Consider the following 27,708-nt stretch of genomic DNA (forward strand, 5'->3'; position numbering starts at 1 on the left):
TATACGCATTTTTATTTTCTGCATTTACCACTACTTTTCTTGTGAAGATGAAGTGCACTTATTGGCTGGACCTGAAGAGACTTCCAGCTAAAAGCTTTTAACTCGATGCTATAGGTTCATCCTTGCATTACAGAGCCTTGGTTCCTAGCTCACAACACTAGTTACTGTTCTGGATCCTGTAGGCCTACCCAACACTGTGAAGTGTTTAAACATCTGGCCTCCCACCTAAACTGCAGTTTGGATACATGTGATTGATGAGCCGTGATAGAAGAGTTTTTAAAACGAAACTTATAATTTTTTCATACAAAGCCACTAATCTCACAATCAATTCCCTTCGCCCAGCCCCATTAAGCTCACAGCCTCATTTCCTGACCACGTAAAATGTAAGGTAGAAATAGAGGAATCATGAATTTGAGGCTATAAGGCCAAGCACTGACGCACTTCCAGCCATCCAGTGCTTATTATTATGAAAATAGGGAGTTGGAGTACAAGGGTCTAAAGGTAAAACTGGCAGAAAAACCCAGTTACACTAAAAAGCAATACTTAGAGGTTGGTCAAGATGGAAGAAAAGAAGCGGAAGAAAGATAAAGCAAAAGATAAACACCTTTTTGTTAAACTGAGGTACAGTTGTAGAGATGATTAATGAGTACTAAGTGGTTCAGTTGGTGAATGTATTATTTGACTATAATTTTTTGTTAAAAACTTTACATCTGGGGATATTAAAGACCACAAATGTTGGCACGTAGGACAGACGACTATGAAAAGCTAGTGGTATGAAAACAACAAAGTGTATCTGTGCATTAAGTTAATAATGAGCTTAGCATTTTCCATATTAGCCACTTGTAAAACATCCACATTTCCCATGGTGGTGGTGGGCAGGCTTCCTTACAACAGGACTGTCCAGGTTATCCTAGCTTCCAAAATACAGTAATAGATTAACCCCAGCAACGTCAGCATTCAATACTTCCTCTAGACTGTACTCAGTGTCCACCATAATGCAAAGTATTTTCATTGTAGATGACAGCGCTTCTAATCGTATTCAGTGTAGCAATATTTTTAGCTGTCTTTTGATCCAGTTGTCCTGGTGCACTTTTTTATTTTATATCTAGAAAACATACTTCTCTAGACTATTTCACTGACATCCATCTTTTTCTTGTATGATAAAAAATCCTCTAATACACTGTAATTAGTTTTAATGTCACTGCAGTTGAAAACTGTAACTTTCAGATGCTCCATCAAAGGTTAAGTATGATGAGGGGTTGTAAATAAAATGTGGCGGGAATGAGAAAAGTGTGTGGTTGTACAGAAGTTTTACAGATGACAAAATAATTCTAAGCTTTTTAAGACAAAATACTAAACTGAAATGGTCATAAAAAAGATAAGCTTTACATAAAATGATACTGAATGATACCAAGGTCTGCAGAGAAAATAAAAATGACAAAATGATACTACTTCACTTATACTTTCGTCTACATAATTACATTTGCCAGTAAGAGCATTGTCTTAAAAATAAAAACAAATAATTAGTCCTGGACAAAAAAAGAAAAAAAAAGGACCAAAACTTTTGGCTCCAGAGCAAATCTTCATTCGTGGTGGTACGTTTCTGCTGCCTAATATTAGCAGTTATGATTTGGACCATCGACGGAAGGTCTCGTTCGTCACTTTCTCATATGTTGTATTTTAATAGAGAGCCTTCACATTCACATTTGATCCCCGATCCCCGTTTCCTGCCAAGAGCAACCAGATTAGCTGAACAGCAGCACCAGTATGCAGTAAATGTGCCTGGCTGTAGAACTTCAGTTCCAGAAGGCCTTGATTCCTCACACCGTTGGACTGTGGAACTCTCCCTGAGGACGTCATACAATTGGGATGTCAAAGTACCTAACGCCATTCTTCTTGCATTTTAATACATTTTTATCTATTTATTAATTTTTTTTAAATAAGTGAGATCTCTCCTTCCAGTATTTCCCTTTATCTTCTCTACTTCCTAATGAGCACCACATTCTTTAGAAGCTTGACTTTCAAGTCAATGGCTTCTGTGGGTTTGATCCATATGAATAGGGTTCATCTTCTGAATAACAATAAGAATAATAAAAAAGGATGGAGCGAAACACATATATAATTCTAATAAAATATCTTCTCCAGCTTTGTCATTATCATTATAATACACAGAATTGCACATCTACACAAACATACAAAATATGATTCAAAGTGTAAAGATTGAGACATGCAAGTTTTCAATTATCATTTAATCTTTCTAAGGTACAACATAATTAACATGCTACTTGGCATTTTTTCTTGGTCTCAAAAGATATACAAATATAATTTACAAAAACATATACTGATACTGTATAAAAACCTTAAGCATAATTCAGAGTGACGTCCTGTCTGGCCAGCTCCAACAACATAGGGTCATCGAAGAACTTGTTGATAGATACATCTTCTGATAGACCCTTTCGGCGACGTGTCTTGATCATGAACTCTCGGGCCAAGTGAGTGGCAGGCTGAGGTTCAAGAGGGCGAATCTGTATACTCTTGTCTAATGGATCACCTGGAACAATCTGCCAGTGATGAAAGACGCTAAGACAAAAGGCTTGTCCTTGTGTGTGCATTCGTAAGTCTGTTTCAAAACCAAAGGAGTCAATTGCTGGAATGAAAGCTTTGATGGTATACAAAGGCGATCCTGCAACTGGAGCATCCTGAGTGACATGGCCACGTCTCTTTGTCAGAACTGTGTAAACTGACGAGACGCAATCAGCTGGTGCCTGAATTTCAACAAAGTAGTAAGGTTCCATCAGACGTGGCGTGGCCATTAAGAATGCAGAATAAGCAACTCGTCTTGCAGTTGGAATAACCTGACCTCCACCTCTGTGTAATGGTTCCTCTGCAATGACTGCATCTAGAATTTTGAATTTACAATTTCTGATAGGTTCTTCACATAACGGTCCCTCTCGTGTACCCCACTGAAAACCTTGTACTATGGAATCCTTAACAGACGAAAGGAGATTTTTGTCGACCTCTGAAGGTAATGTGTCATCCACAAGAATATTTGGACCACTGTGATCTGGACCAAATGCCCAAATGGAACGAGCAGCCAACACATCCCAGTCGTAGCGAGTCTGGAAGAATTCTCCCAGTCTCCTCCTGTCCCAGTTAATCTGAACCACTTCACCCTCAATATCCTCAGCAAGCCCTCTCTCGAGAGGCTCAGCAATCATGGTAATTTTATTTCTTTTATTTGGGGTCTCAGCAAAACATTTAAGAGATGAAGTGTCAACAACAGTTTCACAAAAACTGACCACTGGATCAGCAACTTTAATGTCAATCTCAGAATACATTTTACGTAAATCATGCATCACACAGTCGAGGTACAGCTCTCCTGTCCCAAGAATGATGTGTTCTCCAGATTCTTCAACTTTATTATTTAGTAAGGGATATGATTTGTTGACTTTCCTCAGTCCATCCAACATTTTTGGCAACTCAGATGGGTTGACAGGCTCCACAGCTATCTTAATAACAGAATGAGTGTTGAACTTTAATGGTCTGAAAATGTGAAGCTCACTGCTTGGTGGCAAATCAGTGATAGTAGCTGTCTTAATGATAGGTTCATCTATACCCTCAATTAAAACCCAGTTTCCTGCTGGGACAGCATTTACTTCAATGTTATATCGTCCTTCATAAACCCACAGCCTACCCACTGTCAAAATACGCGAGTCTTCTTCGTCAACTAGGGTGTATTTTTCTCCAAGGACTCTCACGTCCTGGTTTGCATGCAGAGTCCCTGAAAGAACACGTCCAAACACATGGAAAGCAGTGGCGTCTTCGTTCGGGTACTGTTTGGTTGTATGAACTACAAGGGGGCCCTCAGGATCACACTGTATCATGCTCTCAGCTAATTCACTCTCAAGAGGCCCAGTGTATGTGGTTTCTACTTTCTGCCTACCATAAGCTTGAGGAGATGGGATGTGACTGACGCACATGTCGACAAATCCATCAAAAGACCCAATGAACCTAATCATGAAGAGTTTAAGAAGAGGTCTGATGTTCATTCTCTGCTCCTCTTTGCTCATGTGAATTCCCAGTTCATCCATCAAAGAAACCAAATGGGAATCCACATCACCAACAATGTGTGCAAATATTTTGTAGAGTGGCTCCAAAATGAATTCTACAAAACTTCTTTGGGAGGTGGATGTTGGTGGCTTCTTCGTAAACTTCCTAGTCCGAGGGTTGAAGTAAATATCACCCCAGAGTCGCCTAGAAAAGTCTTCTAGTTGCAGATCGTAGCCAAACTGTTGTGCATACTGTTTTGCAAATGACTTCAGAGTAAAGCAAAGAGCGTACTGTGAGCTGGCAAAACAAACATTGCCCAGCAATGGAGATATAGTCTGGGGATTCTCTTGGTCAGTGTATTGCTGAAGAAGAGAATTGACTTCCTCGACAATGTGCCTTAACTTATAGTATGCATCTTGCGGTGGCAATTTTAATTCAAGTATAAGCCTGTCTATTTTATTAATACACAGGGTAATGGCTAGACGCTCTTGTACTGCGTGTTTGAGTAAACGCTGGGTATTAAGCATGACACCTTCTGCAGCATCCACAAACAAGACCACGCCGTCACTTAACCGCATTGCTGCCGTTACCTAAAATGAGATAAAATATAAAATTCTAAAAACAATCTTAGAATTTTATAGTATGTAAACATTTAATTTATATAAGCAATTGGGAAAAACTGCTACCAGTGAACTGCAAGTTAAAGCTGAGTAATTAACAAGAGTAACTTTCCAAAGGAAGGGACCAAAAAGCGTTTTCATTTTTTTTTAATTGTTCAGAGGCTAAATCAAGTATTTTAGAATCTGTTTTGGATTACTCTACCAGAAAAGTCAGCTTTTACAGTGCTTGGTAACAGGAATTCCATAGAGGGTTATGTGCACTGAAAGCTACATTCCTAGCAATATCAGTGGGTGTGTAACAAGTTAATGAAATTTTGCATATCAGGTTTTACCAGACCACTGAGTTTAACATTTTTAACTCTAATAGGGCTGGCATGAAGGGTTTGTTCCAAAGGACTACATAAGATCTTATTTGACATACTTAAACCCAAAAAATTTAATCATTGATAAGCTGAAAATGTTGAAAATTATAAACATATTTTGGATCATGTCAAGATTAGCTAACCCAACATCTCCATGTCAGAACAGCGAACCCAATGATCCCCATGTAGAGAATGGCCAACCCTTTCTGGTCTGAATTCCAATTCCACGAGGGCTAGTACTAACACGGCAAAACAGTGAGTTCATCTACACTGTTTCACCGTGATTACTACCAGCCCCTGGGGGGTAAAATGCCTGGTACCGAAGTGTTCATGTCTAGAACAGCGAACCCGATTATTCCCAAGTAAAGAATAATGAACCCAATAATCATCTTGTAAAGAACAGTGAACCCTGATGCGAGTGGGTTCGCTAATCTTGACATGATCCCAAACTTCTTTCCATGGCTTATCAATATCTTTATGGGTGGACTGACACAAAAGTGAGGTATAAGCAAATGGTTTGTAATGGAGTGCAGAATGAGGAAGGGAAAGACGAACTTCAGAAACTAAGAAGTTTGAAAATTCATGAATGTAGATAAAAGCAATAGGATGGATCAATGAATATTAAAACAGTTGGTGAAAAAGGAAATAGTTGAATTGAGACTGAGTGTAAAGAATGACTTACTTCATCTGAGAAATTTACGTGACCAGGTGTGTCAAAGATGTTCATTAGAAAGCTCTTGTTTCGGACGTCTTGCATGACCAGCGTAATTGGTGTGGCTTTGATACTTAATCCCCGTTCTCCTTCAGTAAAAAGTGTGTCAGTGTACCGCACAGGTACGTCATCTTTGCTCCTAAAAATAACAATAGACATTAGTCATATGCTTAACTCTTGGCAAATTACAGTAAGTACTGTTAATCTATCAAACATAATTGTACTTACAATGTTTCCCTTTACATGTAACTACTGTTTTGAAAATAGTCATGAGAACATTTTGTTGAAGTTCAAAAACACTGTAAATTTTCTCTTCATTTTGGGTTGGTTGAGGCTTTTCTTTAGCCCACCAATTGCATTAGCTACCCTCAACAGAAAGTGGGCAATGTCAGAACAGAAATGAAAAAGGCAAGAAAAGTCACAGGGTTCACCAATTAAAATCATTTTCTGAACGGTAGACAAAGAGCAAAAATTTGAAGCAAAACTTGGAATTTTTTGTAAAATAAAAACCATAATTTTACAAATGCTCCAATTAACAAGGTAAATAGGAAGGAGAATGATAAAAACAATTACTACTTTGAGCATCTCCTTCAGATTTCTGTAAGAATTAATAATCACTGCATGGAGTGTTGTACTAACTTTTGATAAGACACTTTAAAACCTATCTTCTAAAGAGTTACCCTACTGTATGCCACCTACACTCTTTCAAAACAGTTTGTGTGATGCTGAAGGTACAGTTTTTGGAATGTTTTACTTCCAAAATGCATAAATCCTTGCCTCCCACTGCATTTTATGAATCATTTCTACGTTACTATTTTTTCCTTTAAAAATATGTATACCATCACTCAATGTTCCATCAGTATAGCAGCAAAAAAAAAAAAAGTTTATTTCCTTCTTAATGTCAACAGCTCCCATTTCAAACTTTAGTCAAATCCTGATGGATAAACCATATAATAAGATAGACACAGCACTTTGAAGTAATAATACAACTTCTATGAAAATTACGCATAGTATAAACAACACTACCAGGAAGACCATTCCCAATTTTTACAGTAAAGGGAATAAAAGACTTCTAGTGCTGGACACTTGACAATGTTGTATTTCAATTGAATGTTGTCGCTCTAAGCTATTTACCATAAAAAAAACAAGTAGGAATAAACAGAAAACAATGAGCCTTAAAATGATTTCCACTAATGACTTGATGCTGTTAATGTCAAGCATTAAAGGATTATTATTTGTCATTAGTGACTCCAACTGATCACAGACCTTGCCATCTATACAGTAATTGCTTGATGCTTATGCTTTTCTTCTTTATAACTTTATCAGCCATCTGACAAAGGAGTTTTAGCAACTGACAGGGGTTTCAAGGGACCTCAGGTAGTGTCACATCATGTCCCATCATTAGGTAAACAGAAAGGCATCAGATGTTATCTATAACCTGAAAAGTAGTTTTATAAATTACCCAGTTATCAACATCTGCATTTTGTGCCCAATTCAGCCATGTCAGAATTCCAGATGAGAAGGACAAGGTGAAAGACCTCTTTGGCAAAGCAAAGATAATTTTTCCATTTAAACATAAATACAGCTATTCTCTTGGAGGCAGCCAATTTGTATCAATGGTCCTGTTAGCTATCCATTATGAGTCCATCATTACATACAAGAGCTCCTTGAAGTCTAAAGCCCACCAGGAAAACATACAACAAAAGAGTCTCATTATTAGCGTTTATATGACCATCTATCACTGGATCTCTCCTGACAATCGTCTAAAACATCTGGCCTTTTCATATCATCAGAGGCTTCGATGGTTAATCCTGTCCCTTATCTGTTTGATGAATATCATCCAAACATCATTGTTTCTCATCCTGGTACTGTAGATCATCAACTTGGTTCACTGAATGCAATATGCCCCAAAAAATCTACCTATCCACTGGATATCTTGGTCCTTACACTGTCTTGGCATCTTGGCTGTCAGATCACCCATCATCCCGCAGTCACTAATCCACTGCAGAAACTTCCAACTGTTCATCATGATCACCCATCCATCCGCTGGAAACTCTACTTATGATGTCCTGGGCTACCTGACTCTTTCTTGTCTTCATGTCAACTGTCTAATCACTGGGAAATTCTGTGATGACCATCTTTCAGTTACAGTATCTACTTGTCTTGCACCATGTCAAATGCATTATCATGTTCCTTGATGTTCTACTAGACCAACATCATGCCTGTTGTTGATTTCCTTTGCATAAGGCCAACAATACACTTGTCAATCTTAAAGATTTTTTGCCACCATCTTTCCTTCAGCACCTTCTCCAATACTTTCAAAACATCCTTCAGCAATTTTTTCCTAGATACATTTTACATAAGTTCATCACCTTTATATTCATAAAATTTGGCTGTAACAATCCACTTTTCTAATATTTTCACACGTTATCATCAGCTCATCAATGACTGGTACAATACCTACTTTCAAATTAAATAGTCCAGGAGCTTGAAACTATTTTTTTTACCCAGGGTTCTCCTTACTTCTCTAGCAGTCCCTCCATCACATCAAATTCTGTGAATTCCTATTAATTCCTTCACATTTTCAAAGTGTGGTACTGCCATCATTATTATAATTCATTCAGCTTAGATTTCTCCATTTTCAGGGTCAATGTGCTTAGCCAATTTTCCTTTGCCCATACCACTTGCATCCTGACCTCCTCCTTTTCCCCTCTCTATACCTCTAATTTCTTCTCTTCCTCTACACATTAAGGGAACTCTATGCTTACTCTCAAACTAATGCTTCTATATTATAATTCTGTTTCCCTTTGTCTGCCTTCTTCCAGCAGTGTAGTTTTTCCAATTTTTTTCCTTGTTTGTGGACTGTTTCTTCATACTTTATATAATTTCATTTTCCAGTTTCTATGTTTTTATCCTTTTCATTGTCTCTCTCTTAAATAACCTTCTTTCCCTTACTATAAACTCATATAGCACTGAAGCCAAAATGTATTGGGTATGCCTCACCTGGGAGGCATAAATTAATTTCCTATGTCATCCAGAGTTTTCTCATTGTAAGAAAATCAATGCTTTAACCTTTACCCTCATGTGTTATCAATTTTTCCCTGGGTTCCACAGATATTATGTCCACTTGAGGTTCAGTTTAATGTAGTGTGTGAGTAAATTGTGCTTAAGAATGTTCAATTCTTACATCAACTGGAATAGATGTGAGTCACTAAACTTCAAATGCTCTATGGCTGTTCTTATCTTGAATTATTTATAAGCTTTTTAATATGTAAATTTTTGTTACTCTTTACATCAACTGAGAGTAATAAGATACTATTAATTACACTGGATGTTGAAAAGGTCAAAAGAAGAAATTAAAATTCTGATTCTGGTTCAAATGTACCATTTTTCCTATGCTTGAATTATTTGGAAAGAACATCGCAGGAGCAGTTCTGGTTTTTTATAAAGTGACAGTGCACATCAATCTTTTGTACATACTAAATGTTTCCTGAGAGGAAATACAGAAATGGGAATTCATCAAAGAATGACTCAGAAAGATAGAAATAATAAGAACAACAACAAGTATGAAAGAGTAAAAAAAGAATACATTGAATCACGAGAATACTCGCGATAACCAGGGAAGGGGTTAAAGGAACGGGTTCCTCTTCTTCGCCATGTTCTTCTGTTGGCAAGAACAGATGCGCAGAGCAAAATGTGAACTTACGGGTGGCAATTTTAACTGTAACCTTGTATTTCTGAATGTTTATAAGTAAGGTGGTGACTGTAGAGGCCTCAGAGATACTGCAGTCTTGTGGGACTTTGTAACTGAGATGAAGAGGCTGGGATAGCCATGTCAAGACCTGCAAAATTCCTTCTTTTCCTCCCAGGAATGAAATGTTCTTACTGGTATACAAATAGTGTCTTTACATGTCAGTAGAGAAAGAAACACACAGTTCATTCATGTTACCTCCACAATTAGATTATGTTCTATGTAATGCCATACTGGCAGATTAAGGTAAGGACTTATGCAAATTAAGAGGGTTTGCATTAGTGAGGTCCTGCAGAATACTCTTACTTACAATACTAGACAAAAACATATGGAGCCAAGACCATCAGTGAGATACTGTACTACTGTATTGTAGTAAGAATGTAACTCCATGGAGATATGTTCACATGATGGAAAGGTTTCTTATACAGTATATAAAAGTAAAGAATTCCCTTTTATTACATGGACATAAGGTTCTGACTGAAAAAGTATGATGCAACAGAATCCTTGAATGGGTAAGAGCACCAGATTTAGATATTTCAGCAATAAATTATGTGGGTATAATTTATAATATGAACAGTAACATGCATGAAGGGCAAAATAGTGTGATGACATAAGCTAAGGAAAGAGCAGAATCAGTATGTGAAAGGTCTATTCGATAACTCAACATTTAAAAATGTTTATGGCTTTGAGAGTGATAATATGACTACAACTTCTCTCAGTTCTTCCTAATCTCACAAAAAGTACCTGGGTGCTATAAAAGAAATGACATACCTGAATTCAGGATGGGTCTGATGAATAAGACAGTCAACGAAGGTACTTTTACCATGGTGAAGGTGGCCTACCAGTGACACATTGCGAACTAGGCATGGATTGTCCATGAGGTCTGCTAAAAATTCCAAATTGTAAGTGGTTGTTGGCAGATCCTTCTCAACATGGCTGAATTTCTTCACCTTCACAGGCTGCAATAATGACAAAATCATTAATATCAAATAAAATCACTAAGCTCATCTGATGTGTGAAGCTATTCCCAAAAATATACACAGAAAATGGTACAATTACAATAAATAAGACAATATCATCTAGAAGTCATAGAAAAGATCAGAGTAGTTGTAGATATGTAAAATAAGCTACAAGCTTTTATATGAGTAAAATCTTGAGTATGACACAATTACTTTTTCGGGTAATACAATACCAAACTATATTACTGTTGCTTCATCTTTTTTCACATACAAATGAGTTTATATTCTTGACCTTCATAAAGGAATTTAAAAGGTTTTTTAAATAAAAATAAAAACCTAGCCTTACTGCTGTAAAGCATTGTTGTACCCTAAAAAATACTAATTTACAGTTGTTTTAAAGGATGTTCAAAAAACTAAGGTAAAAAAACACAGTTTATATAAACAAATGATAAACAAACATTTAAATTAGAAACACATTTAAATTACTGTATAGCTAAAGTAGTTTTAATAAGAGGTAAACAAATCTGCAGACCCACTTAAAAATTATCATTCCAGAGGGAAAATTAAGATAAATTAAAATCATTTTAGCAATAAGGTTCAATACAAACACACATTTCATGTTACAGGGCTTAAATTTTGACTTGCAACTGATCACATCATAATTAATCCCATTAAAATCACACAAAGGCAATTTCATATAACACTGCTACTGGTTAATTCAACGAAACCACAGCATCATATTCTAGACTTTTACCAACATCCAAAATATTTGTTCTGTGATAAGAGGCAAAATTGGAGAAGTTAAAGATGTTGGACAGCCAAGCAGATAGAGATGAAAGATCATATGCAAAGTAAAAGACACAAAGCAGTGCAGCTGGTGGCAAAAGGGAACTCAGTAGCTATAGGGGAAAGACATACATTTACAAAAAATCATACCAACACTACTAACATACTGGTATTATAAATGTATGGTACATCTAGTGATTCATATAACACCGTTATTATACCTTTATTATAGGCTGTGTCAACGGCTGAGCATCTTCCTCCTGAACGATGGTTTCCACCTCAGGCCCATACACATCTGCTGCACTAGGGTAATATTGTTTGTCTTCGTGTAGTACGACTGCTTGAGCGGACACCTCCTCCTCTTCCCCTGCCATTCCGTCGTCGTCATCGTAGCCATTCATGTCCTGGTCTTGGTCGGGGTAATCATCATCTTCTTCTTCCTCATCGTCCTCATCGGAGTCTAGCTCCGGACCGATGTAATTCCCAAACTCGTCGTACAAATCAGCGTCCATGCTTCTTCAGTAACGCTGGAAAAATAATTCATTTAATTTCTCTATCTTGGACAAGTTAGAAATTCACAGACAGCAATGTTGTGGTTACAGAATTGGTGGAGTTCTAAAACGTCAAATCCATGCTCTTTAAATGTAAAGTAAGTTGAAACTAAGAAAACTTATAAAAGCATGTGGCCGTGCGATACATTGGAAAAGATTAAAATGTTTTCGTAAAACAAATGACCATATATTCAAAAATATTTAAGGAAAACGCAAGAAATCAAGTAGAAAGTCGATAAATGAAGACCTAGATTAGGGATTGGCAACCTTTAGGAGAGTGCGGGCCAGACAGCTATGCAGCGTCTTGGAGGAGGGCCATGATATCAAATTTACTATAAAGATCGCTCAATGCCTTAAACTAGATAACTATTAGATAATTACTGTGCAGGGTTAAGTTGGTGGGCTGGATGTGGCAGCCTGTGGGCCAGAGGTTGCTGACCCCTGATTTAAATGAAAGAGCACAGTAAAAGTGGAGGAAACTCTTCACTAACCCAAGGAACAGAAAAGCTATCCTAAAAACGATTCATGAGGTAAATGTAAAGAAGATGGCTGTGTGAAGATATTGTTCAATCATATAATTTTTGTATTAGAATATACAAAACGGTGTACTGTATATAATGCAGTGCATGTAAGATCAACTGAAAAATTTACCAAGGTAAGGAGAAATTTACGATCTTTTGTTTACATTTTCACTTTCTTCCCTGTGGGGCTGGCACTAAAACATGGCATTCCACGGAGCTTCCACCATGTTTAGTACCAGCCCGTCGGGGATGAATGTCAAACCATAAGCAAATAACGGTAAATTTCTCATTATCTCAACATATTTCTCACATTATCTCATCCATATTACATTACATAAACCATTTTCTTTGTGTTTTAGACAAAAAATCATATCAACAAAAAATATCTTCGTGTGGCCGTCTTCTTTACATTCACCCATTTAAGATGATGATTGTGTAGGCTAAGAGCTTTCATTTCAATTAGAAGTAACAACCACTTTATGGGTCATTTACCAAGTAGCACTTTTAAGAGAGAGAGAATTTTTTTCAACACAGCCTACTGAGCCATGACAACATGAATTTGGGAAAGGACCTGCGGGGCATCAAATCATTACCAAATAACATACAACACTATATATTTATATTTAGTATTCTAAGCAAAAGCTCCGCACGGCTTGTTACCTTGGAAATTGATTTTCCCTATACTTTTAGTGTTGCTGATGAAGAAGGTGGTGTTTATTGTTGGTCAATTACTAACCTCATATCTACCCAACATGGTTGAGCGGCCATTGGGAACGCAGGGTTTTGGAAATGTTGGGAGAGAGACTAGATCGCCATGTTGTTGTTATGGAATGGTTCCGCGCATGCACAAGTCATCAGGGAGCCATATGTTCAAGAAGGGATTGGCTAAGGAAACCTATTATACAATAAGCTATACTAACCTAATGTACCCTTACCTAAACCTAACCTAACCTAGCAGGCTATGTTACTTAGTAGGGGGTGGAAAACTCCACTTTTAGCAAAAGTTCTCCTATAACACTGTGCATGCGCGAAAGCATTCCAGGATGGCCAGCGTACAACTTCTGAGGTTAATTACAGGTTAATTATAGTCGACCGACAAAAAGCAATGGTAAAATCTTGTTAAGCAAACAAAATACTGTACTATAGGAAAATTCAATTTCCAAAGTAACACCCGACATGGAGCTAATGCTTAGTTCTACCCCGGCCTTTCCCCCAACGATTTCCCCCACCCAAAACCCCACGTTCCCAAAGGGGTCCCAACCATGTTGGGTCGATATGAGGCTAATAATAACTGACCTACAATAAATACCACCACCTCCTTCATTAGCAACAATAAGGTATTTAATACTTTACAATAGTTGCGAGGCCTGGTTCCCGCCAGTCGCTGAATCACCCCTCCCCCCCGGGCCAGGTCAGGGCACGCCGCCCAAAGTTAGGTTAGGTGGGTAAGATGTGGTTAGGTCAGGACCTGGCATTATAGGAAAGGTTAGATCTATTTATGTACGAGGAACCTGTCCCAGTCGACGACTGGCTTGAATCAGACAGCGCAAAAGGTAAAGTTTGACCTAAAAGTATGGAAAAAACTCAATTTCGAAGGTAACACCGGATGCGGAGTAACTCCGTGGCTCTACCATTATATCCGGTACCTGGCTTACTCTCGTGGTGGTTCTGGTAGGTTTACCATGGTTAAGCTTAAACCTGGCCCTAAGATGTTATTAGACTTCTCGTTTTTGTTTCTTAACAAAAATAACACCAGTTTCCCCATACTTCTTAGATCTACAGCATGAGAAACTCATATAATAACAGGCAGGTTGTAAAATATACTACCACCGGCAAGCTACAGCCAACCTCAAACTCCTACATTATCGTAGCCTCTTGTGGTCTTTAACTCGGTTATTTAGGCTTGAAAACATTAACTACACATTCGTTAATGACCGTTAAAACATGTAAATTCTTCACCTTTGCTTACCACGCCTCGTAACCTCCGCAAAAAACTGATATTAAAAAACTTTGCCAAAAGGTCTCACAAAACCTTCACAAACGTCGCGTTGTTTTGATCTTCTTCTTCGTTCTTTGGCTTAATAATATTGTTTGTCTGAAACGTTCCTTGTTAGAGGCTTATTCTATACATCGGCACCTCCTATGGGTACAAAGCTACAGTAGTGTAAATGAGAGACTATTTTTCCAAAAGAGGACCTTTATTTTTAACCCCTTTTTTGTATTTTGGAAAAATGCGGCCACTCATTTACATTATTGTGGCTTTCTACTCGTTATTTCCAGTGACAATATAGTGATGTGCCGTAGCACCTCCTATCTCACTGTACTTACTATCTGTAGGCTACGTTTATTTGTAATATACTAGTATTATACGAGACATGTATCCATATTAAGTGCCAACTCCACTCTTTTGCAAGGAGGGTTTCTCAAATACGGGAAAAGCATATAGAACCAAATAGCGGACGTGAGAATAAGATTTATTTAGCATGGAATGAAGAAAAGATGACTCTCGAAATAGGGACGAGATGACAGCATTGGGAGAGACCATAAAATTAGATGAATATAGTATTCCGGAAATATTAATAGAACATTATGATTTATTCATAACAACAAAGAATTGACATTACGTACTTTCTACGTCGAGCTTCAATGTGAAGTTTATTTCCTCTTAAAAGCTTTTGTTTGTGAAACTTTGGTGCAAAGAAAATGGTTTTGAGACCCTGCCGAACGACTGACTCTTCTGAAGCAAGAAATACCAAAGGAACACAGAATTATTCCACTTGAGGTACTAAACTTCAATGCCACTATTTAAATCGTCCAGTTGCCTTATTCTTTGGTGTCAGTCATCAAAGAAGAAAAGTATAAAATTGTAAGGTTAGATTTCCCAAAGTAATGACAACTTCTGCGTCTTCGTGGAACACTTTTGCTGATACACAGACCAGTACTCTCGACCTAACCATGGATGAACATCCTATTCAGAAAATTTTCGCAGCCTTAGCCACCTCATACACCTACACAGAAGGCTCACCAGCAGTGCATCGATTTCTCTCTTCCCCTGCCCTAGAACTCACACAGATTGCATCAGTAACCCCCATTTTGCAAGCACATTCTCTTACTTTGAGGTTGTTAAGGCCCTTTTTATCCAATACCTCTTATGCTCCATCTGCCTAAACCTTAGTTAGTTTCTCCTCTCCTCCCTGTTCCATCTTTTCATGCCCCTACATTTCTTACCCTTACTCAAGGTTCATTCCTGTTACTGTATCTCGGCTCATATCATCTTTCTTCCATCATACTTTCTTCAGCCCTCTCCTAACAATTGATTCACAGTGCAAGTGCGAGGTTTCCTCCTGTTACACCTTTCAAACTTTCTTTACTCTCTTTTTCATTTTCAGCGCTGAATGACCTCATAGGTCTCAACGCTTGGCCTGTATTGTTGAAAAATCGCGTTGTCAGACGTTCCAGCGCCAGAGATCTTTTTTTTTCTTTTCTTTAAATTTCTGGAATGCTCACCTTATATAATTTTTATGCAAATACTGATGTTTGTTGATGCATATTTATCCTTTCGTCACCTATTTATGCTTGGAGAACTGTCTATCCTAATTCTTTTCTCTGTTTTTCATATAGGCCTATTGTTATGTTGCTTTAAAAGCCTATTCAGTAATGATAAACACTCTGCGGAAACTTGCTTTATGATAAAAGGCGGGGAGGGCGGGGGGAAGACCCGTTACTTGATGTTTGTCTATCCATTTTCTTATTGTTACATAAACCTTCTTGCATAGAGCACACTGCTTTGCAAAGAGTCAATCCGTGAAAATGGTTACATAGCAAGAAGATACACATGCATAAAATTCACCTAATGGATCTTTTTTCTCCTGAAACACCTGCATATCCAGGATCAAATTTCGAAATCCTGTAGACAAGTCAGTTGAATTGACTTTTGGATGACTGGCTTCCGCTCAATCTGTTTTGATTTAGCATACCATATGGTATCAATTGCCCCTAAGAAACAGAGAGCTGATTTTCCTTCAGAGGACTATTTTATCGCTGAAATGAACTGTGCTGAAATGTGTGCACGGCGCTGTATTAATTTCAGAATGAATTGAAGGCTTATTATTACTGTAAAATCCACCCTTGGGTCCTGTACGACAACTTCTCTCATTACCTGGGCGGCAGCGCGTAGGAGCAGGTATTTTGGTTCCGTGCAAGTTTTACCTGCCAGTCGAGATCTTTCTTTCGTGAGTCTTGAACGTCGTTGTGTCATTGTCGTGCCCTTAGGCCCCTGTGTCGTTTTCCAGTGGTAATAACAATCGCCGTTCATGTGGATAACTTGAGGCGTTCTGTCGAAGGTAAGAAATGGTAATGGCTCGTCTGAAATGCTGTTGGGACCTGAAGTTTAACTTATATTTCTGCCTGGAGGCGTTTTTAGGTCCGTCCAGTGGGTGTAATAACCTTTGCGCAAGTTCAGTCAATTGGTACTGTACAGGCGCCACTTTCATTTTGCTCACTTGCATGAAATATATATATATATATATATATATATATATATATATATATATATATATATATATATATATATATATATATATAGTGTGTAGGCTGGTCTTTTTCGTTTGCTTCATGCAAAAGTAGACAAGTGAAGGACCGTTAAGTTTGTACAAGTTTTTCCAAACATTGGGAAACTTAACTAACTTCAGAATTAAACTGAAGTTCACGCGGGTCACTGCCGCTAGTTTCACTTCCATACTCTCCCACGGCACCATGATTAAATAGCAACTACTGAACTCGTATAGTACAAAATTACTGTCATTTTAGCGAGGGTCGAGGCGGCTATAGTCTCCCCGGCCATAAGGACGTTATGTACCGTCCCGTAGCTGGGACTAAGGTACCTTCATTTGCATGCATATGTTGTTGCCATTGATTATAGAGGCTGGATCCCGGGCTGGACGACTGCAGGTGTAGATGTGCGGTTTGATAAACATAGGCTTGACACGAAAATGCCGAATACACATTGAGTTTTATAATGTGTAAGAGGTTTGATAAACTTCGATATTGATTTCACTAATAAAAATATTTCAGGAATATAACGAGAAATGAAGAAAAATTTATATGTATAAGTACAAACATATCTATGTATAATATATGTATGTGTGTAGCTATATATATATATATATATATGTATATATATATATATATATATATATATATATATATATATATATATATGTGTGTGTGTGTGTGTGTGTGTAATGTATGTGTGTATAATGTACACACGTGTATATACTGTATATATATATATATATATATATATATATATATATATATATATATATATATATATATATATATATATATATATTCGATTTGTTACAAAAAGTTTGATTACTTAATCATCAGGCAGGAATATAGAATGCATTGCCTTTATTTCCTGAATCGTACAGGAATAGAAAAAGTGCAACCGAAGGTAGCCATACGAGAAAAGGGCCATTTCATCCCACATACCTGTCCTATATAGGCATCCCAGTCTCGTGGGACGAGGTACCCTGGGACAGCTGCTTCGGGTTGCACTGCCCACTATCCCTGCAATAGAGGGTCACCTTGAGGTTCACGTGGCACTAAGGGAACATTACCTCCTGTCTACTGGTCTTTAATCTGCAAGGCACTACTCTGCTCTGGGACTAAAGGCACTACTCAGCTCTGGGACTAAAGGCACTACTCTGCTGTGGGACTAAGACACTGGCATCGCAGGTCATTGTAGATTGACTGAAAGTTTTGATTCATCAGCCAAAACATCGCAGAAACTGTCGTTTATGTTTCTTCATGGCCACCCCTTTATTGGGAAAGGGTTATCGGTAAAATATACCCCACATATTGATAAAATCTTCTCCACTTTGTTCACTTTGTTTGGTTTTATGTACAGCCCTCCACAGGGATAATTCCCTCTCTGTTGGGCCCATGTACGTTTTCAAAATAAGGTGCTTCTTATATTTTATAATTGTCTTTCAGTGTTTTCTCGTCAGTATCGTAGCTCCTGCAGAATAGGAGAGTCTTTGGTTCCTTTTTAAATTTGCTTTCTTCTTGTAAGCTCGTCACTTCAGGCGTATTTCGTTGTATAGTCTTGGGGCACAGTGTACAAATGCACTCTCGCTTGACTTACAATTTGTTCTAGGTTTTAATAAGGCATTTTCTTTAACTATTAGTTGCCTTATTACTTCTGGCTAGGTTAAATTAGGACGCATTTTGTTGACTGGAACAAATCAAATATAAGTTAACAGATGATAGACCGATGGGCGTACACATTCGACCGATCGAAGATGTGCAGATTATACAAACTGGTATCGAAGTTGTTTTTTTGGGCCTAACCTTTGAGATAACCATGGCGAGGACCGAATAATATAGGCAAATAACATTAAAACTCTTTAGGTTCATATGCCCTTACCGTACCAGCCATGTACTTGCCGGTTGTCAACTAATTACTAGTGCTTGCAGCATATTAGATGTGCATGGGCCTAGCAACCTCATCTTGAGATATTACCTACCCCTCTTAAAGATAAAAGGTGTAATTATATAGTATTTACATAGACTTAATTAAAGGGAAAGTAACAGTTGTTGTAACAGATTCCCAGACGATTAACGTCGAAGGAAAAAGTGGAAGAAGAAGAATAAGCCGTTGACTTATATAGGCTAATATTATTGTTTGGCTACGGAAGAGTTATGGTGTAGTCTAGCCTATATAGCAGAACTAGCCAAAACCCTTATTTAATCTTACCAATAAAAGCTGGTGGGATTTTGAGCTTAGGAAGGTTAGAAAATATCTCGCCCAAAGGCGTCAGGTTCGTCACGTATGTATTTTAACAATATATAGAAAAGTTCACACACTGAGCAAGATAGTGCGTGTTAGGTTACGAATATCCGCCCAGATCCAATCACTGTCATTACTGTTATTGTGCAGATTTGCAGTGGCGCGATTTTTTCTTCTTCTTTATTATGTAGGACGAATTTTCCTCCTATACCTACAGTTTGCGTTATACCATCCGGTCTTTCAGTTTCATATGCCTGATTCTGACTTATAATTGACATAATCTTTGGGAAACGGACTTTTTCTTCGTTCTGGCCTTGATGATTGCTTGTATCTTTGTTGTATAGTTTATGCTTAGTCATGGTACTTTAGTCAAACATTCGGTTTAACTACATTCGTAACTTCGCAAATAATATTTCCGTCGTTTAATGCAATCGTCAAATGTTCGCGGATTTGAGTGGTAAGTTTCCGTTTAGTGAAATATGTAAGTACAATACTTTAAAAAGTTAATAAAAAAAATGTATCGTATTGTCGATTACAGAAAATAGATGAGCATTGGAATATGACCCTTAAAGTCAAGCGCTGTTACTCAATATACTTTCAAACATCAGAATACTTTTTAAAAAAAACGGAGCTTCAGGGGGAGATTGCCTAACACGAATTCCTTTTTAGACTGCCTGCCATAAATTTAGATTAACTGTGCTGTGACAACCACAAAACTGATTTTTTTTTCTTTTTTGCACATTGGATTTTAGACGCAACAATGCCCTATCAATGTTTACATCAGAATCTTTTTGGATGATTTTTTTTTAGCGTTGTCATGATCTATCTACGTAAGCAGCATGAAACATTTTAGCATCAGTCGGTGTTATGTTTTTGAAAGTCAACTGGAAAATACAGTTTGAAAGCTTCGTCTTGATTGTTAATTTAACTGTGCGTGGTTTAGTGCGAGCTGGTTTATTATTTACAGTTATCTTGTTCATACTTTTGTTTTTCGGTTTTGTTTATTAGATAATTGTGAACTGGTTGTTTCTTGTAAGTATCCAGTGTTCCTTTGCGCATACTTTCATTTATTTTGTTTATTTTTGTCCGTGTGGAGTTGGTTAGACCAGCCCGTGGCTTGTCTGTAAGAGATTCTCGTTTTAATAATAATAATAATAATAATAATAATAATAATAATAATAATAATAATAATAATAATGGTATGCATAGTAGTGGTTTGACAGTTACAGCTGCCTTGTCTAATGCAATCTCTAGTTCATTTCACTTCCACTTTTTTTATTTTTATTTTTTTTTTTTTTGTAAACTCCCACCTTGTCAGTCAGGAGGCAGCTGCTCTCGTAGTTTGTCTAGTCTAATTTATACTTTTCGTGAGCAGCTTCACCTTGTAGGCCGTACCTGTTTTGAAATGGTTGTCTTGAGTTTTTATGTATCAGAGAGTTTTTGTATCTGTAAGGTAACTGGGGGCGACTTATTCAGCAGTCTTCGTGCTGTGAGCTCTGCAATCATTTTAGTTTTCTGCAAAAGCAAACTATTGTGCCGGCTTTGTCTGTCCGTCCGCACTTTTCTGTCCGCCCTCAGATCTTAAAAACTACTGAGGCTAGAGGGCTGCAAATTGGTATGTTGATCATCCACCGTCCAATCATCAAACATATCAAATTGCAGCCCTCTAGCCTCAGTAGTTTTTATTTTATTTTATTTAAGGTTACAATTAGCCATAATCGTGCTTCTGGCAACGATATAGGATAGGCCGTGGTTAAAGTTTCACGGGCTGCGGCTCATATAGCATTATATTGAGACCATCAAAAGATAGATATGTTTTCGGTGGCCTTGATTATACGCTGTAGCAGCTGTACAGATAACTCGATTGCGCCGAAGAAACTTAGGCGCATTTTTTACTTGTTTTCAATTGCCTCTGTTATGTTACGTTACTCATATTTTCATTCATTGCTCTTGGAAGTTCTTTGAAAATATCGAAGTTTATATCCGTTATCGCGATGTAAATAAAATTATTTGTGTGGCCAGGGTTTTTTCTTATTCATTTTAATTTTTTTTTTTTTTGAGGCGTTACTTGTTAAGCCTTGTAACGTCTTCAGTAGGGATTTTTGTTGACCAATGTTACAGAGGTAGTATGATGACCATTCTTGTGATTAATAGTCGTTTATAACTTGTCAGTATTTAAAAATTCTAAGGAGATACACAACAAATGTCCAAGTTATACTCGATATTTATCTTGTGTTTGGTAATTGTTTTGCTATATGCAGACCTGGGTTGTGTGTGTTACACATGTCTGTGCAGTTTACAACCAGGCACCTTGTTTATCAAAACAATTGCTATGCACAGCGCACGGTTCTTTGTATAGCCTAGTTAAGTGTAGACGGTATAGGCTATAAAGCCATTTCCTGTTCATAACTTTTTTACTGAACGCAAACCTGCTTTTTGTAGACACACTTTTATGAAAGTTCTGTACACCAGCAAAAATAAGTGATTTTGACAGTTGTTGTACAAGAACTCAACTTTTAAAGGATATTTAGGCCTATGTAGTTGTTTTATCATTGCTCTTCTTCTCTCATTTGAATATTGTTAATTCATAGAGCCTTTAATAGTAATGATTTTATGTTTTTTGATCTGCTCAGTAAGTTGGTGCAAATTATGAAGACACTCACGCGTCTCATTTTGCTGGGTAGACTTTTGTGAGGGCACAGAAACGTTGAAGGCACTTTTTCGTGTGACTAGTTTTTGATATCAGAAAAGTTAGTCAACATCAGCGGAGCTATAATTCCTGCCGAACTATTGTGACGATAATAACGGACGTGAATATGTAAGAAAAGTGTCTGCAATAGACTTTTCAAGTCGTAATAATAGTTAAAACTTTACAACAAGTAGTTTCAAGATTGTCTGCCAGTCTTATTAGCCTAGTAAACCAAATTCTGTAGACCCGATTACCATACTTCGAGATCAATCTACCACTTCCGTTTTCTTTCACAAACCACAGGAAGTTGCAGTTTTCTGGTTTTCTGCTGATGCACATCAGTGACCTACCCCTTATAAAAAAGAGATAAAAAATAAAAAAAGCCAGGAAGGGTTATCAGGGATTGCAAAACCTCTAAATACGTGTTACCAAAAATATATGGGCGTTGCCAGGAATTCAGACGGATGGGGGCGGGGTGACCATAATTTATCTTGGCGTGCATTTTACTGTGTATTTTTAACAAATATTACTAATGCATTTTCATTGGTTATTTTATTTGAGGGAGATACACTGTAGTGCAGTGTAGATAGATGATTTTGCGTTGGTTACATAACATACTTTGATGTTTTAACTCGCCAAAATTCATATGGGCCAACGGACCCCATACCTCACCCTATAAACAGGTGAGAGCTGATATTTTCTGCAATTGCAAACGTACAGGTACAAAAACGACATAGAAATAAAAACTGGTTAAAAACGTGCGTATCCTGAGGTGGCCAATGAAAGCAGTCTAGTAGCTACAAGCCTAAAAAAAAAAAAAGATAATTTCAAGACTTTTTTTTTAAGGTAACTGAAATGCTGTAATGGAAAATTGAATATTAAACGTACTAGTGATCTGAATGTGAATTCGTTTTTTTTTTTTCACGTGTTACCTGCTCACATTTTAGATTTTTTTTTTAAAACATCATCGACCTCCTTTCTACGGCCCTTTTTTTTTTTTTTTTTTTTTTTTTGGTCGACTAGTTCTAAACTTTCCTTTTCAACACGCCATCTATGCTTGTCATTTTCTGTAATCGGCTGCTTTTTGCGTAGGTCTCTCTCTCTCTCTCTCTCTCTCTCTCTCTCTCTCTCTTAGCTTTTGTCTCTCTCATAGTAGGCTCTCTCTCTCTCTCTCTCTCTCTCTCTCTCAAGAACTTACACTTCGGTGTTTTAGCAAAAGGTTTTGTAGCTTAATTAGTTGTAATCGGCTTTTTTTGCATAGTAGGTCTGCTCTCTCTCTCTCTCTCTCTCTCTCTCTCTCTCTCTCTCTCTCTCTCTCTTAATCTCTCTCTATATATATAAGAACTTACACTTCGGTATTTTAGCAAAAGGTTTTATAGCTTTATATATATATATATATATATATATATATATATATATATATATATATATATATATATATAAACCGAAGGGCAAGTGCTTCATTATAGTAATCAGTTATCATTTCACCTAGAACATAGCGCGATGCAGCACGATGAAACCCCTTTTATCATAAGCCCACCGAGAACAAGGCAGGCGTTGAAAGCGTACGCGAGTGAAGTGACTTTCACTGAAAAGCCAATGAGGAAGGAATGTCGGTTTCTAGGAAGCATTCAGGACATCAAATACCGATAGACGTGAAAGAACGAGAGACGATCAGCAGTGCATGGAAGTCTGAGTCAGACGGTCTGACAAAGAATACCAATCAGAGAATCTAGGAAGAAGTACAGGAGGGGAATGGGAAAGGTTGATGAATAACAGGAAAGGAAAGAAAGGCGATGGTTGCAGCGATAGGTGGTTCCCCAACCTGCTGCTCTGGAGCGCACGGCAGTGGTCAGACCATAGTCTAAGAACAGACAGTGCTCTTTCTCGGTGGTTGAAATCGTGCTCGCCAACACCAGCTCCTAATAGACGCAATTGTGACAAAAGAAGGCATACTCTTTATCGGTTAACGAGCAGAATTGTTGCTTACAAATGTATAGGCTAATAAGCCACTGATTATTGATGTAAGTTTAATCATTATTTCCTGTTGTTTTTGTATAACACAGACGAGTAAAGCATGTAAGCTGCTCAATATGTGTGAAGTACAGTAATTGTACCTTGGGCCGTTTTCATTTTGACCGGAACGTCCGGATTCTTGTTGATTAACCCACTGTGCAAAATACTTTGATGAATAATATTTTAAGATTAGTACAAAATTTTTTACTGCCTACAGATACAAAATATGATGCAATGATAAAAAAATAACGTAGTAGACATTCAGAAGTGGTTGTCACCTATGATGCAATGATAAAAAAATAACGTAGTAGACATTCAGAAGTGGTTGTCACCTCTGTTGGTTTGACCAAGTTGGGAGGTCCACACTAGGCCTCTTGTTCCCTTTGACACTTGACCACACTTGGGGTATGGGTATCCTTAAGACAATCGTCTGTTTATCTTTTAAAATTGCAAATATTTATACAGGAAACTGATGTAGTAATCTCCTGTAGTTAACAAAGAATTCGGCAATAAGCTATTTATTAAATTTAAGTGTGATGTAGATTATATTAAGAAAATTGACAGTGGAAACTTGGTCGCATCAGTCAGTATTTAATATTTCTCTCTGCATTGGCGTACAAGTTTTACTTTCAGTTTAAATATTAAGAAAGTACAATTTTTCCTCAATTGTATTCTGTTTCATACATGTTTAGCCATTTGCATGCATGTTTTGTAAACATCTCAGAGAGTCACATGTTTACATAGTAATTTTATTTTATTTTTGTATTGGAAAAATTCACTCTATATATAAGAATTGATACCCCAAATTCATAGGCAGAAATACGAAAGCAAGAAATGCGAAGACCAGAAATTAAAAGTCAAATATGGCAAAACCAAAATCCATTCGTGTAGCTCCCCGTCTCTCTCTCTCTCTCTCTCTCTCTCTCTCTCTCTCTCTCTCTCTCTCTCTATTTTTAACCTGTAAAATTTTTTTTTTTTCGTTTTATCTCAAGTGACAGAAAAAAAGGTCACCTCTCTCACACTCCTGTGAGAACGGCCGAGACCGAGTCTCGGTTCCACGGCACCGCCGAAGGTTTGGAATACTTGGGTAGAAAGCGGAAGACTCTGGGGAGGTTAGGGTAGAGTAGGGTAGGAAGGCGTGCCCAGCTTTTGCCCATCCTGGAATGTGGCGGGCGAGGAGGTTTGGTTATGTCAGTGCTGTGTGGGATTGGCTCAAAGCAGCGCTGTCTTTTTTTATTTTTTTATTTTCTTTTTTTTATTGCTGTATTTTTAAAGGCCTGTTAGGGACTGCAGTAGGTCTAGGCTAGGGGAAATTTCATACGGTAGACTTTAAACTGATTAGTTTCCCCCAAGTAGTGGAATTTTTGCATTTAGTTGGAGTGGTTTGGAAAGGAATAATAAAGACGATTGAATCTCCCATATATATATATATATATATATATATATATATATATATATATATATATATATATATATATATATATATATAGAAAAGTAATTATATATATTACATATTTGAGTGTTTGTGTGTATGTATTTATGTCCACTTTCATTTATTTCTGAGAGTGAGTTTCATAAGGTTGTCACCTTCTCGGGAAATAAATATTATTTAGGTTGAAATCAGCTGCAGTTGTAGCTTTCAGAAGTAATAAGGATGGTCATTTTTAATCTGAAAAATATTGTTTTTATTGTTGGAGGGGTTGAATATTTTGAATTAATAACTAAAGCTGTTGCTGGTATTAGTACTGGTCTAGCTGGTGTGGCTCAGGATATATCTGTCAAAGTATATAAACTCCGTTGCCTTCTCTACATGAACTCTTTAAGGTTAATCTAGCTTGTGCCAGCTTTGACTCTTCCCCCTTTGTGACCTGTAATTGCGGTAAGGCGTGGAAACGATTAGAAGAACTGGTGTAGACCCTCAGACTCTGTCAAGCCAACAAAGGCAAGTGGCTCATCGGCCAGGGCTTAAAGCTATGGTTCTAGATCATCTTTTCCTGTCCCAGTCAGTACTCTGAATGTTCATTATGAGATTTGGTGATGGGACGATCTTGGGAGTCGGCTGAAAGCCCTAGACCATCCTTGGCGCCTTTCTGCTTACCTGTCCTGGTTGCTGATTAGGTAGGGTAGCTAGCTGCGAGGCTGAGGGGTGCGCCGTTCCCGAAGGACATGGTGCTCTTGGGAGCTTGTCGCTCATGGTTGAGGGGGCTGTTGCTATGCTCGTGTAGTTGGTAGCATGACGACTGCAGTTTGTTTATGTTGACAAGACTCCTGAGTTTTTAGAGAGCCAGTACATAGCCAATACTGGACATAATGAGAAAAAAATACACCTTGGTATTGGAGTTTCCCATTGATGACAAGTATTGGTTGCTTCTTGAAGAACTCTGTAGTATCAAGTCTAAGCCAAGCGTCAGTCAGTCCAACTGCAGTTATTCTTATCCTGTTCTTAACGTCTCCAAACAGTTTTTGAGTATTGGAAACTTAGTAACTTTACGTAAAAGGGTTTTAGGAGGGAGACGGTATTTAGCAAACTGTTAGACTTTCAGTTCTGGAAATATTTAACGCAGCGGAGTGGATCGTGCAGAGCAGTGCATCTTAACCTGGGGGGCGTCAGCAATTTCCAGTGAGGGGGCGCGAGCCCCAGGGAAAAAAATGAAAATTCTCTAATTATATTCGTTATTCTCTTAACAAGAGTCGCTAAGAAGCGGTGTCAAGTATCTCACTAATTCATTGTCAAAAGAATAAAAACACTCCTTCTCTTTCTCTTTTTTTCATTTTCCTTTAAATCTGGGAGGGAATTTTACTCATAGATTCAAGGTGGGGTGGGGGTGGAGGGAAGGACCACCTCTTAGAGGGAGCGTGGTAATAAAAAAGGTTAAGAACCACTGGTGTAGAGGTTCTGGAAATTGGCATTTTTAGGGTCCAGCTCACTTGGATGTGGCTGGCTATGAAACAAGCTAATGGTTTAGTCAAGACAGTCACAAACACTGCATTAATAATAATTATTTTTCTTAACATGAAATTTCCCTTTGCATTAGGATAGAATTAAAGGAAACTCGGCAGCTCTCACAGCAGCCAGGCTATTAGTAAAACAATAAGGACCGTACCATGGAAACGGCAGTACCTGTAAAACTCACCGACAGAGGATTGCACATTAGAGGAACTAATTTTAGCACAGGGGAACGCAAGAGGTAACCAGAATCGTTGATTTGCGTGTGCAGTTAACCAGTCAAGTTGCATTCCTGTGGCGATCTTACGAAATACGTAGTTACGTTGCTTTGTGTACTGAATAAACTTAGCTCTGTCTGCGTGTTAAAATAAACTTTGTTAGATGCTATAATCGTAAAATGACTAATTAGAGGAAATTTTCAGCAATTGTTGAATTCTGACGGTAAATTTCTGATCTTCAAAGATCAGTTGGATTAGTTAGATATTTATGAAGAGAATCATTTTTAAGATTCTTCGAAGGTTCTCGATGTTGAAAACTGCGTTTTTGATGGTTGTTAGGGCTACAGTTTTATAGCATGTCATGCTTGTCATGTCATCATGTCATGTATCTTGTATTGGAAAACGTGAGGCATATCTTCATTGTATTATGTTAATTTTATTTTTGTTGGCTTATTTTTACTTTTATTTTTGTTGCCTTGTTTTTGCTTTTATTTTTACTTTTATTTTTTTATTTTCACTTCTATTTTTACAGCTACTTTTACTTTCATTTTTATTATTTTTACTTTTATTTTTACTGTTATTTTTACTTTTATTTTTGTTTTATTTTTATTTCTACTGTTTTTTTACTTTCATTTTTATTTTTTTATTTTTACTTTTATTTTTACTATTATTTTTTATTTTATTTTTTATTCTTAATCTTATTTTTACTGTTATATTTACTTTTATTTTT

At 37.4% G+C, this 27,708-nt stretch overlaps 2 protein-coding genes across 4 annotated transcripts in view; one reads left to right on the forward strand and one right to left on the reverse strand.

The window, feature by feature from the left end:
- Positions 1 to 2,119: 2,119 nt before the first annotated feature.
- LOC136851963 (116 kDa U5 small nuclear ribonucleoprotein component) lies at positions 2,120 to 14,410 on the reverse strand. Of its 2 annotated transcripts, none has more exons than XM_067126344.1 (5): positions 14,282 to 14,410; positions 11,462 to 11,767; positions 10,267 to 10,454; positions 5,715 to 5,883; positions 2,120 to 4,640 (listed from the first exon to the last, which is right to left on the reverse strand). In XM_067126344.1, exons 2-5 carry the CDS (start codon positions 11,750 to 11,752, stop codon positions 2,361 to 2,363), a joined length of 2,928 nt encoding a protein of 975 aa, XP_066982445.1. In that variant the 5' UTR covers positions 11,753 to 11,767; positions 14,282 to 14,410; the 3' UTR covers positions 2,120 to 2,360. The 2 variants fall into 2 exon arrangements, with proteins under 2 accessions (XP_066982445.1, XP_066982444.1); XM_067126343.1 differs by having other exon boundaries at positions 14,272 to 14,410.
- A 2,112-nt stretch (positions 14,411 to 16,522) lies between these two features.
- Positions 16,523 to 27,708, forward strand: part of CalpC (calpain-C) — a 56,238-nt gene continuing 45,052 nt past the window's right edge. For both annotated transcript variants that reach the window (XR_010857020.1, XM_067126345.1), the window contains exon 1: positions 16,523 to 16,655. The gene's annotated coding sequence lies outside the window, so the exon portion shown is untranslated. The remainder of the gene's footprint in view (positions 16,656 to 27,708) is intronic.

Source organism: Macrobrachium rosenbergii, chromosome 24 (assembly GCF_040412425.1).
Source record: "Macrobrachium rosenbergii isolate ZJJX-2024 chromosome 24, ASM4041242v1, whole genome shotgun sequence".
Classification (NCBI taxonomy): Eukaryota; Metazoa; Arthropoda; class Malacostraca; order Decapoda; family Palaemonidae; genus Macrobrachium; species Macrobrachium rosenbergii.